The sequence below is a fragment of the Rhyacophila brunnea genome, unplaced genomic scaffold (assembly GCF_057557595.1).
Source record: "Rhyacophila brunnea isolate RB1 unplaced genomic scaffold, BYU_Rbru_1.0 scaffold_22, whole genome shotgun sequence".
Lineage (NCBI taxonomy): Eukaryota > Metazoa > Arthropoda > Insecta > Trichoptera > Rhyacophilidae > Rhyacophila > Rhyacophila brunnea.
In genome coordinates this window covers 4,943,223-4,957,854 of record NW_028232882.1, presented here as the reverse complement: position 1 = coordinate 4,957,854, position 14,632 = coordinate 4,943,223, and the positions used below count along the sequence as shown (strand labels likewise).

The following is a 14,632-nucleotide window of genomic DNA, read 5'->3' as shown; positions in this document are numbered from 1 at the left end:
AGATGTCTACCAAATTCATTATTTATTTATGAAAATATCATATATCTATAATTAATTATCAGCTACCTATCGTAAAAGTTTGAAATTCGCAGTATTAGTTGGCAGGTATGCAAGTGTCGAATTTCAAATAATATAAACATGCAGTAGGTCAGTCGTGTTAATGTGACAAAAGGTATTTTCTATGAAAAATTACATGACCGTTGTATATAATAATATACATAACTAGCTAATGAGTCTTTACAAATTGAATTTCGTGCTTTCAAAAATTATGTTTTGAACATGCCAAGGTGCTTTGAATATTAATTATATGCATATCGATGAGTTTTATTTAATAATACAATATAATGTCGGTATATAATGAACTAAAATTATTTTGACATATATGATTGACTGGATAATATAATTTATTTCATTTATACTTACAAATATCGATAATTATGTATGTATTTTCTTTGACTATTAACTATTTGTGTATATAATCTTAAGTGATCGGGAAAACTATAACTAATTATTTGTAAAAAGCAATATTCTACACTGTGACATCCCGTGGAGATAGTCTGGCCACGCGTTGCTTAAATTCATTATTTATTATTAAAACTTTTGTAAGCACTGGTAGTTTTCTATGAAGCAGATGATGCGGTCAATTCGTTAGAAAGTATCAACATCTTAGTTTTAAAAAAAACATAAGGAAGCCTCCAAACATGTCAGTGCCAAAAACGTCCATGTACACCGCTGTTTGAGAGTAGTTTTCGTATAAATTCTCTAATACTCAGTCGATTATATATTGTACGTATTTTTCTTAGAATTATATTGCTACAATTGAGACTAAAAATGAAAAGGGATGTCTTTCTAAGTTTGTCTAAGGGCGGTATTTTGGTTAGAGACGTGACTAATTCCACAAAATTATTTTGGGTGTTATATTTATTATATTCCTAATAAATGTTTTACGTTTACCTCACCATTATACCACTGCTATCTAACCAATTTGCTTAATGGTGATTCATTGTTACATATTATGTGTTATCTTAATTTTCAGAACCTTTTAAAAATTTGTACCAATAATGTAGTCTATAAAGCTATGGAATTCTCATTAATATCGTACAAAGTGATTTTAGAGTCACACCTGAACAAACTGATATGATGAAGAAAAAATAAAAAATCTATATTAAGTCTTTAGGTATTATGGAAATAGTAAAAACGCTGATCAAAATGCAAATATTTCTAAATTAATTCAGTTATATTATTATAGATGAAATTCTTGTTTACCAATCAATAGCAAAACTAATATATTTTTTTTCTTTCTTCCAGATGACTTTCGACAACCGTGTGATGTGTTTATTCTGTAGTAATCAATACAAATGTTAAAAGCCGTAAGCCCATGAGGCAAGTGTAAAGTTGATTTCTTGAAATTTGTTATTGCAAGCTTTCGAAAGCTCTTGCCTAATCGGCGATATAAAAAATCGTGATCAGTGAACCAGAGGCCGCCAAAATTGACGAAATGGAGACCGAAGAGCTCACGAAGCTCGTAGATGGCATCTATAAGGTAACTTACTATATTATATGTTAACTATTTGCACTATATATATTATATGTTAACTACAGGTTAATATACATCTATCCGCAAACAAATATAATAATGTATAAAAACTGTTTACAAATATTTGTACAAACAACATTTTTCTATTGTTACCCGGAATACCACTCTGCAGTGTAATATTGCATACCAACAATACATACATTACGACTTAATCTCTTTTTCATCAAAACTAATATTACATTTATTTTCACATTGAGATTAAACATGAATTAACTGTATTTAAATTTAAACCAACCAACGTGATCACTGGCTAACTTTGAATTCCTAATGGATACAATAATAAATAAACGTAATTTGAAAACACCACAGCGCATTTATTCCATACACAAGATTGCTTTCGGCCGCTATCAGCAGTTATCGAGGGTAATTTATCATATTGTTGTATTGAGGTATTATAATAATTATTGTGACAATAAGTTAGCCGTCTAAACAGTCAAAACTATCTATCTCACTTTAAAAGTTAGCACAGCCAAGAGAAGTGCTGTTAAAACATAGGACTTATTGTAACAATTACAACTAACTTATTGTAAAAATATGAAAAACCACCCTTGATAGCCGCCGATAGTGGCCGATAGAAGTCTTGTGTATAGAATAGATGCGCTAGCCCATTTTTCTATATGTTATTGCGTAATATCTCTGTAAATCAAAAATTAATGTGTATGGTGTGAGTGTCGAATAAAGTATGATTATATTGACTAATTACTGCTTGATGTCATAACGTATTTTTGTATGTACTTAATTTATCTTTATCGGCACCAAGATTTAGATAGTCTAGGTAACAGTCGCCCAGATGGTGTCGTCAAATCTTCCCAATTTTTGATATTATATGTAACGCTCTTTTCACATTACACGGTTTTCACCGTACGGTAAAAAATCGAACGGCGACATTCTTTTATTGGCGCGAAGAAAAGCATGGCCCTTTTCATATTACACAGCGACGGTTAAAAACCGAAACGGCGCCGTATAGTTGCCGTCCATTTTCATTGTATTCACGTCACCCGGACGGTCACCGGTCACTGGTGTACGTGACCTAATGCACGCTTTTACAATATCCGGTTTTAAATCGTACGGTCAGCACAACAATCAACCACAAACTGAGGTTTGGAATTTCACTGCTCGATTTTTTCCGTACGGTTAAAACCGTATAGTGTGAAATAAGGTACTGTTTGAAGTCATAACGTTAGTACATTTTTCATGTTCTTCATTTGAGTCGCCTAGAGTCATAACTCACATTTTGCAATTTTGTAATTTTTGGGTTAAATATACCAAGTGATGCTAAAGGCATTAATCTATATAAAAAAATAGTTGGCGATTAAGTCACTTTAAACTATGTGAAAATCGTTGACAAATTTGACTGTTCGTGTCATAACTCATATTTTTATAATGAATTATGTGAGTTCTGTCATCAAAGCTTTCCTAACTATTTAGGACGCCCTATTTCTCATAGTGTGTTTGCAGCCTTAAGAGTATTGTATACTTTAAAAAAAATAATGTAAATCGACTTTTCTTATAATTACAAAAAACACTGCTCTTGTGGTTTTTTGTGATTATCTCAAAACTCGATTTTTGGAATATGTGAGTTATGACTCTAGCCAACCCATTTATCTTTATTGGCACAAATATGTCAATAGTCTAGGTAGAAGTCACCCAAATGGTGCCATCAATTTTTTTTCTTCCTCTCTGTGTAAAATCATTTCTAGTTAAATACTGATATTTCTGACAAATCAAACAACAAAAAAATATATTTTTATGTATGAATAGTAGATAATAATGAAGTTTCTTGTTACATTCAGTCGAGTTAGTATGAACGAGTGACTTCTAGGAATGCTTTAATAACAATTGTGACGAAAAATAACACTTTCGTTTGTATAAAGTCTAGGAAATTAAGCCCAGAGCCCATTGTCTCTCCGGGCGGCAGACAATATGATTGCTTGTAAAAAGGTGTGAACACGGAACGGTGAACAACGTCTCAACTCGAATTATTATTTTAATGTAACTTTCCGTTGTCAAAACTGTTTACATAACAGAATAACTCGAGTTGACAGTAAGCTGACATATTGGGCTCAATGAATTGTCATGTAGTAGAATAATAAACGCCCTCTTATCAATTTATAGCAGACAGGTTACTTCGAGAGATTATATCAGCGATTTCTAAACTTTTTCAGAGAGGCGCCGCATTTTAAAATATTTATTTATTTATTTAGAAAATGAGTATTATGGCATTACAGCGATTGGCCAAAGCGCCATAATACATAATAAATACTGTCATTTTCCTCCATTTTCGAAAGTAAAAACACTCTGTCCCTTTGGTTCGTTGTATAGATTTTCGTCTGGATTTAGGACTTGGAGGTGAACAAATAACACACCGGAATCGTTTTGGAAACGGCAAGGTATATTTACGTTAAAATATTCTAAATGGTTACATTTTTATACAAATTATTTTCAATTTAATGTTGCCGGTCAGATATTTAACATTATTTAATTATTTTCGCAATCAGCACTTACTATTTGTTGGATTTGATACCAACTCGGGCCTCTCCAGATACACAGAGACATCCCCAAATGGGGACCATTCGGGGGTGTAACAATACAAATTATAAAAATGACTTAATTACAAAATAAAAAACAACCAATATGAAAAGAAAGTAGAATAGATATTTAAGGAAACTGAAAAATAATACAGTTATAAATTTAACCCATTTAATACGTCCACAAATATGATCAACCTTTCTGTTACTATCAAATAAGTTATTCGCACGTTATACAGCATTAGGGAATCCAATCCCAAGCCAAAATTCTGATCCCGGGATTTCGGGATTACAATTTGACAATCCCGGGATCCCTGGACTGGTTCCGGGATTGGCAATTTTTTCCATTGTTAATATAACATTTTTATATTTACAAATAACATTGATGAAATCGGTCAAAAATAAATCTAGTATAATTTATGCTATTTAAGACATTAATTGTTAATATTGTATACATTCAATCTTGGAAATACATAAGTTTAACAGAGTAAATAATATTGTAATATAAATAATAATGTGAATTTAATATGAGATTGCTGTTTCTGATAGTAAAGACTTAATGAATGGGTTAGGGAAATTTAAAATAGTAAAGCAAATCATGGTGTAGGTACTTGTGGCCTTTCTGCTTCATACATCTAATTAGTCAGCCAAACATGAAACTGTCGTAAAACGTATGAGATCATGGTGGAATTACTTTGTTAATAGTGCGTAGCATTATTTTTTTCCAACCTTTCTCTTTTTTATTAAGTTGTGAATAAAATGTGAAAAAAAATTGAATCGGCAACTTACAGATGGGTATAAATCAAACTTGATTCAAACTCAGTTTATTTGTAATAGTTATTTGTTAATAAAAGTTTTTTTTACTGTTTTATTTTCGTTTATATTTTATTTTCCATGAAAATTGATAAAAAAATCAATCCCGAATGTTTCGGGATTATGTTTACCAATCCCGAGATTCATATGTATCGAAAATAGTTCGGGATCCCGGGATTGGAATCCCTATACAGCATCATGAAGTATCACATCTGTCCTGCGACTGGGTATGATGAAACCAGAGTTACGAGTGATATTGTTGGGAACAAGAAAATTAATATTTGCCAGTATATATTGTAAATGAACCCTCGAAGAAGAACAAAAAAATGATTAAAAAGAGCAATCACTCTTTGGGTGGACAGGGATTGCATTCATAGCATACCCAGAAGAAAACGAGACGGAAAATTCATTTTATTAAAATAAACATTTTCAATCAGCGAATAGAGTCAGTCAAAAAAGATACATTGAAAATATAAATTTCGATGTGTGTTGTTATATTAGCAGATATCAATAACACATATCGGTCGAAAATGAAAAAAAAAAGCATTTGTAATTATATCCAAATAAAAGGTTTGACCACTATTTACATAAACAGGTTCATACTGGTAAAGGTGAGATGTAACAGTTTGTCTTTTTGCTATTTTTGAGCATCGTAACACCCAATAACATCTTATAATTAATATACCTTGCCAATTCTTATCTTCCCTTCACACTTTAGCAAACACTGGATTAAGTTATCACGCTATTTATGTACTACGGTATTTATTTTGCAAACACTTCAAATTTTCGATACTATATGTTATACTTGCTTTTTTACTGATATTTCCACGTTCATTATTATTGCCTATATTAATGAATTATATTGAAGAGAGTATTCATTGTCAGTATGCATTTGCCATTAGTGAGTGTGCATAGTGCTCGAAGATGCTGAAGGTTAAAGCCGAATCGCAAAAAATGACTCAAACGGAAAAGTACAAAACTTGAATAAATTAGAATTTATTATTATAGAATTTTTTTTTTAAAAAAAAAAAAAAATTATAGAAATAATATTAAAATCATTAAAAAAAAAAATCACTGAGGTTAGAACATTTTCACAAAACCCACTCGTAAATATTGATAGTTTTTAAGTAGGTAGGTACGTGCAGATTTGAGGCAATGACAAGTTTAAAAGTCCTACTATTTTTTTTTAAACTAAGACCTCTGTACTTTCTAACGAATCACCCGCTCCATGGCCTACTTACGTAAGTTATAATGATCGTATTTGTTACTTCATTTGCCGCCTTTAAGCAACATGATTTTCCTACCCCCATAAAACGTCACTAGTTTTATTAATATAAATTATTGCTATAAACAGAGATCTACTATTACTAGTTTATTTATAATTATCCAAAACACTTAGTTCAAAAGATGACATTTTATTATTATTCATTTTTTTCAAGTTTATTATCTGATGGAAAGATATTGTATAAGAAATAATACAAACTTAAATAAGTGCCTATGTTGATTTATTGGTAGTATTTATGTTTTTGTGTTTTTTACTAATTATTTAAACTTTTCACCTAATGTTATTTCTTGCTCTTCTCTCAAATGAACGAAACCGGTGTTTATGTGAAAATTAAAAATTATGATTAACATAATATTATTATAATATAAGTGTTTGATAATTTTATTATAAATTAAACATATTATGTAATTGTGGATGATATCTTATATATTGTAATAATCCTAGATCAACCCTGGCTGAGTATGATACGTATATATCATTATAATAAAATATTTTTAAATTAGAATTTTTTATGTTATTTTGAAATAAATTCAATAAAGTAACAATGAAATACCTACTGTGTTGAAAATAAAAGCTTGTATTTTATTAGTTTTAGAGTCAGAATTTTTAATAGTAAAGTTGCAAATATTGATATACAGTAGAAAAAAATGAATTTAAATCATTGCAATGGATACCACATACGAAACATAAAAGAGTTATATTTATAATCGAATGGTCAATATGTATATGTTGAAATCAATTACGGAAACTGCAACTCATTATTAAGTATCTATCTAAAAACCATACTGTGCAATTTCTACTTACGTGGTTTCAAGTGAGATAGATCGATATCGATAGTAATGTGAATAACCTCAAATGAGATAATAATCAACACATGAATTGAAAGTCGCAGACGTGTGTTGTGAAATACTTTGCTTATAGTATACTTTACAGGTAATGTAATAATAAGTACGTGTAGTCACATTGAAAATGCAATCAATTATACACCTTCAGCGTGCCAATATAATTACCACGTCTTGCAATTTATATTTTAAAGTCATGCATATTCTATGTAATATTATTTTAAAACGTTCGTACAGTTAAATAAATTTTGTAATAGTTGTAAGTCAATATTATATATAACTCTACTTATTCATTCTCAGAATTAAATCTAAGGGTAAAATTGGGTCTTCTTGAGCTCCTAGTTATTGCCACTTTTCTCTAGTTTACTGACTTTTCCATTATGCTCCAACCCTCTTCCATACAGTCAAACTACCCTTTACGCGGATTGTCTCCAGGTCGCTTTCACAGAAGTATCCATAATATAGTCAGAATTTTAAGATTTCTGTTGTTTGGTATTCTTACAATATGACTTATAAATCTACCAATGGTTTTATCTGTACAGCTAGTCGTTTACAATTTTTCTGAAGTAACATTTTCGAGTGCAAATTCAAAGATTAAAAGTAAAATTTTCCTTTTAAAGACTGTTAATTTTTACCACGTTTTTGGTAGTTCGTATTCTTGTTTGTCCCTATTTGACATTGAAACTAAATGTAGTTACCTTATCATTGTCGAAATATGATTAAGTACATACTTTGAAACCCGCCACTTTACAACAAACGCGAAATCCGCCAGTCAACTGTGGCGTAGTATTTTCTTCCCAGCCGTTTTTTTTTTATATAAATATAAAACACAGGATATGATAATCGCTAGTGGCAAAATACTGTATTAGAGTAGAGCAAAAATATAACCCTGATTCACGCATAATATAATTTTGGGAACAAAAACGAATAGCCGGTTTCCTAAAAATGTTATCTCATAAAAGTCAACGGCGTTAACGAAAAAAAAAACATGAAAAATTCACAGCAGCTCTGCTTTAACCGAAGAAAAACAAAATAACAACGTAATGGCGAAAGGCAATAAGGTTAAATTTTCAAAAAAAAAAAATGTAGCTTAATTATTCGCGATAGCTCTTTCGTTTCGGGCCGGGAGATATTTCCATTTCTCTTCACCCGATCCTATTATGTATGCAAAGAGTACCAAAAGTATGATAAAATTTGCGTAATTGTTCCGCTTTCTGCTTTCTTTGGTATGCTCGTGTTACATAACGCGAATGCTTGCGCGGAGACTTACGTCGCTATTCACTAGCGATGAGCTATACGTTTCGCTTTAAATTAGCTAATAGACAAACCAGTAGAATTCTATACGATATATTTTCCATTTCATTTAATATCCAGTTCGAAATTCAAATGTGCATTGGTTATTTTGGACGAAGGTGCAGTCAAATACAATAATATTATACGCAAAGATTTTAAGCTTACGCATCAGAGCCTATCGTTTTGCATGCATTGCGATAGACATGCTGAGGTCACGTGACATAAAGTCAATACAAAAAACACATCAGCATTTTCGGCGAACAATCCTATGAATACGTTGAAAACTGACGACACGCTGTGGTATTTGTAAGTATTTATAATAGATTCCTACATATTAGATAGATGTCGTTGGCAAATTAAATTATTTTTATCGAATATAATTAGTGATTATTTATATACGTCAATATGCAATAAATTTTTTTCTTAACACAATGCTTACGGGCCCTTTTAATTATTTTTTTAATTAACGTGGTAATTTGCATTTGAAAAGTAATTAGCAAAAACACAATTTTGTGCGGCCCGTAAGCTATGGGTTGAGAGCATACTTCAGTGAAACGGCAAATAGTTTTCAACACTAGGTGGGACGTAATTTCTTTTGCGTTGTCAGTCGGAGAGCGATAGTCGATCTGTGAGCACGTCAATTTGTTTTGTGATGGCGTCGGAAAAATTAATTCTTAAATTGTGTAAAGATGACTAAAAAACGTTACGTATGTACTCGAAAAACAAAACATGTCAAAGAATATAATATTATTATTACTTAAATAACAATAAACATAACATTAAATGGACGCATGTTGAATTTTTATGACTAAATATATTTTGTTCGTCACGCGTCGTTTGCACAATCTGCGCGTCGCGTAGTCACGATCGTTTTAGAGACCATGCCTCAGCTGAAGTATAGCCTTAAGAAAGTAGGCTTTAAATTATCGCCTAGTATGTAGTCTTTGCCACTGTGGTATAGATATCACCTATCCAAAATAGCTTTCATATTAAGCAAATAAAAATACAATTCATAGTAGCACAGCAGTCTTGATCTAAATTTATAAGTAGATATATAAAGTTATTTCATTCACATCGAAGGTAAATTAGAGAAGCTGTCAATTTAATTTTACATGCCGTCAGTTTATAATTATGACACCTTAAAATACAACGCTGTTGATAGGAAATTATTAAAATATAGAGAAATATAAACGTGATAGTTGGTCATGATATAATAGCTTTTATTTTAAGCAAATTAAAATACAATTCATAGAATTAATTCCATGTTTATGAAACGTTGACATACGTTATTCCACATCAAAGTTTGATTTGAAAGCATTGAGTGCTATATTGTAACTAGGGAGTCCAGTCCTGAGCCATAATTCTGATCCCGGGATTTCGGCATTATAATTCGACAATCCCGAGATCCCGAGACTGGTTCCGGGATTGTCATTTTTTCCATTGTTAATATAAAATTTTTATATTTACAAATAACATTGATAAAATCGGTAAAAAATAAATCTAGTATAATTTATACTATTTAAGACATTTATTGTTAGTATTGTATACGTTCAATTCAATGGAGTAAATAATTTTGTAATATAAATAATAATGTGAATTCAATATGATATTGCTGTTTCTGATAGTAAAGACTTAATGAATGGGTTAGCGAGATTTAAAATAGTAAAGCAAATCGTGGTGTACTTATGGCCTTTCCGCTTCATAAATCTAATTAGTCAGCCAAATATGAAACTGCCGTAAAACGTATGAGATCATGGTGAAATTACATTTTTAATAGTGTTAAGCATTGTTTTTTTCCAATCTTTCTCATTTTTATTAATTTATGTGAAAAAATAAAATGAATTGGCAACTTACACATGGGTATAAATCAAACTTCATTCAAACTGAGTTTATTTCTAATATAGTTATTTGTTATTAAAAAGTATTTTTTCTGTTGTATTTTCGTTTTTATTTCATTTTCCATAAAAATATGTTTATCAATCCCGGGATTCATAGGTATCGAAAATAGCTCGGGATCCCGGGATTGGAATCCCTAATTGTAACCAGTCTGAATATTGAGATTGAAAATTGGAGAAGCTGTCATTTTTATTTCCCTTTCCATCGGATTATAATTAGGACACTTTAAAATACAACTCTGTTGATAGGGAATTATTAAAATATAGAAAAATACCAACGTGTAACTTGGTTTGAGTTACATAAATCACACTCGACGAAGTGCACTAGGCTTCATATTATTTTGACTGTCGGCAGCAAGCGCTTGCACACGGAACATCGCTGATTAAATCTCAAATGTACGTAATTTAGGCGGCGACTTCATTTACAGCACCAAATTAAAATTCTGCCATAATTTGTTTGGCACATTAAACACAATTAATCTACAATAAACGATGCTATCTATTCGCGATTATTTTTTGCCAATGACATTTTAGAACATACATGATTTGAAAACATCTCATACATATACCCACTAGAAAATAATTACAAGAAAAAAAGAACATTTTTTTTTGATTTTTTGTTATTGATTGGTATATTTTTATATAATCAATGACATTTCACACATTTTGTTAGTTTGATTAGTTGCAAAAAACACCACCGGAGCGCGACCATCTATTTTGACCAATGCATGAGCATTTGACACATTTGGTTTAGTTGCAAAAAATACCACCATAGCGCTACTATCTAATTTTCCCAATGCATGAACTAGACAGAAAAATTACTGCCGAATTCACGCACTCGGCAGATATTTTGCCTAATTCATTAATAAGGTAACGGGCTTGCATTTTTCATACATTCGGCGTAACATATACACAAATTTAGTATATTTCTACAGTACATAATTATATAATTTATTCGTTGGTATAAAACATAATGAATCAATATGTTAGCACTACAAATCGATCTTGGATGATTCCGGGAAATGCCTCCACTCAATTCCGTCGCAACCAACTTCCATCGCTTAAGCTTCATGAATGAAGTATCTCGTTTTATAGTCAAACAAGCGCAGTCTATGTTTTTCAACCATCATTTTCTCATAATGGTCTATTGAATTCATTGGTGCTTTGACATCTTTCATCTTTGACAATTATCTACCCAACGAAGTCACTCGAAATTCACATATGAGATGACAGGCGATCAGTATATTCCTTTCAACTATTCACAGAATTCATTTAAAATTATCTATTCTATAATAATAAAATCGTGTATCAACCATTTGCTCAGTTATATATGAATAACTACTGAACGTGAACAATATTGATACAACTTGCACAGCTTATAATAATAATAGTGGGGTTGCTGCCAAAAGATGGTCGATTATTTAGGTAATTAGAGAATTAAACAGATAATGCGTATATATATATATATAAGTATGTCTAAGGGCAGTTAGTGAATCAAACCGTCCACAAATTACCGGAGTTACCTGATCATTTCGACTTATTGGCTCATTTGTCACTTACTTGATCATTGTCAGGTATAGATTTATATGCAGTTGTGACCAGCTCGACGAGCTGGTACCGTAGGTACCTATAACTCAATTTGATAAGGTAAGTGATAATTTCGAAGGCAGTAAATAGGCTCCTATATACTTTTTTATCCCTGAATATAGAACGTGACTTCGTTGATTATTTCCGTTCATTATTAATCGCCTTTAGCTGATCGGAGAGTGCGACGTTGCCACTGCAATGAAGAGCTGATAGGAAGGTGAGACGGAGCGGGAACGGTGCGTGAAATTTTATAATTTCAATGATATGCGAAAATATCCTTTGCGTAAACTGCATAAGAAATATTTTTTACTGTAGGTACAGGTGCTGGAGACGGGTCCATTGTTTACATTTGAATGAAGTGACACCATTATCAAGACTATTCAGATAGGCCGTTTGCCTTTGCTTAAATACTATACGTATAGATGAAGACAGAATACATTTTCTTATTCGTTGAAACAATATTATGACCCTGTATACTTATTATTAATTGTAATATTATAAATACTTTGAAAACCCTAAGTGGGTTTTTAATGGATATCAAAATACTTTTAGTATTTTTATACTTTTTTGTTTAGTATTTGGACTAGAAGTCATTTCAAGCAACGTTTCGATTCTGAATTGTTGTCTTTCACGATATTGAGAGTATCCACCGCTCCGGAACTTGCCGCAAGTATACTATAATATATTATTTTATAGTAATTAAACGTAAAATAACACATATGAATCAAATAAAATTGACTTAGCACGCCGCGTTCGAACACGCGATCTCCGGATTCGTAGACGAGAATCTTAACCGTTCGTCCATGGAGGTCGTCAAATGATTTGAATAGCAAAAAAAGTAAGTAATAATTGTATAGATTACATTTTAGTAGATATGTGCTTAACTATAAGCATACTATTAAAGTTGAAATAAATGGCACGACCTACCAGATGTTTTATATTTTGCTTGCTTGTATTGATCCAATATGAATACATAAATACACTCAATAAATAAACATCTTTGAATTAACCATTTCTTTTATTCAATGAATAATTCACAAGATTTTGAGAATGTAACATTCCATATATTGAACATACATAACTTGAAAACACCTCAGATATATACCCACTAGAAAAAATCATATTTGAAAACAAATACGAAACTCGACGAGATTTGAACCCGTATAACCATTGGTTAATGCATTTAATGCAACTTGGCGCGACATGGAAATTTCGAAAATTATTTCCGACGAAAATAATTACATATATGTAATCAAAATAATACCAATCACTTTACTTACACACACGCATCACTAAAAAGGTATTTTGTTTTTCACTTGAAAAAACAAAAATTTTACAGTTCGTGCACTATTGAAAAATGATGTGAAAAATGTTTTGTTTTGGTACCTGTAAATTTGACTGTATTTAGGGTTTTTAAGAAATTTTGGCTCTCATGTTTTTTCAAATATTGCATATTGGTTAAAATAACAAAAAATATAACTATTGATAAATAATATTATAATCTCTTGTTTTTTAATGATTTGGGTTCTGTAGGTAGATACATAAGCTAGATAACATTAAGATCTTCGTTGTTTTTTAGGTTTGCATTTATCAACAAAATAATAGTACAAAACAGGCATAATCTTCACTGTCTGGAAAGCCCACGAAAATACTCTTGGTATTCCTCTGGTATGTATTTAGCGTTGTCACTAAATCACGATATTTTAATTTAGAAATATGATTTCTTTGGATTCTTAATTATTATAGGTATATCTGGAACAATAACAGGAATTCTTTCTATATTTCGTCGTTAACAAACTACCATAAAATCATTTTCTTCAAATGATGTTTATATAAAAAGAGTCTCTCAAAATCATCTCTTCAAACGTGAAACCACGCCATATTGTATATGGGAACTATTTTACCACACAATGTTTTTTTGTAATATAAATTAAATGGTGCATTGGGTTATCATATTTAGATGCGAATGATTTAAAACCTGAAACGTCATTGATACAATGAATTTCCGCATTCTTTGACAAAATTACACCAGTCATTGAATGTGAAAATTCTCATCGTAGACAGTTTTTTTTTTGCTTTATTATGCTTTGGCCATGGTCCCCACATCCCGAACCGGGGGCCCATGCCAAGATGTTTGGCGTGCCCCTTTACCTATCACTGATGTTAAGGGCAGTATGATGTTCTACAGTAGTATTCCCCATATTATCCCCAAATGATATTCCGTAGAATCCCTGGGTTTGGCGAGGTAAAATGAATGGTATTCTGTGTATTTTTTGTAATTTTCAAATAAATCCACTTGAATTATTGACGTCTACACAAACGAGTTTATAAATAATAAAGTCTATAAATAATATTCGGTCAAGCGTGCGGACGTAATAATAAATTATTGTTACAAAGTTGTTTACATTTAAGTGTATCTGACTACAGGGGCGCTTATTAAAATCAAAAAATACAACGTTTTCAGCAATGGATCACCAAAAAGAAACCCAACAAACAATGTCGTATGCATCAGTTGCTCAAAAAATGCAATTTCCGAAGAAGCTATCGATGGCATCTCTATACGAGAATACACACTATCGATCGGGAATAAGGTAGGTCCATGTCATATAAGATATGTATCTAGGATTTCCCAGGGAAGAATATGTATATACTTGAGTAGTGAAGAACAAGCAGATAAATTAACAGTAAATCAAGAAACAGTTAAAATTGGAAACCACATACTAGAAATCAGGCCGCTGATCACCAACTCAAAGAGGATAATAATATCAAACGTGTGTCCTATAATCCCACAC

The 14,632-nt window shown here is 31.2% G+C and overlaps 1 protein-coding gene across 1 annotated transcript in view; it reads left to right on the top strand.

Annotated features, from left to right (window-relative positions):
* Positions 1-14,632, top strand: part of IRSp53 (Insulin receptor substrate 53 kDa) — an 804,117-nt gene that overhangs the window by 296,895 nt on the left and 492,590 nt on the right. Inside the window, exon 2 of the mRNA XM_085949618.1 lies at positions 1,309-1,543. Within this exon, the coding sequence (XP_085805744.1) occupies positions 1,499-1,543 (45 nt within the window). The 5' untranslated portion in view covers positions 1,309-1,498. The remainder of the gene's footprint in view (positions 1-1,308; positions 1,544-14,632) is intronic.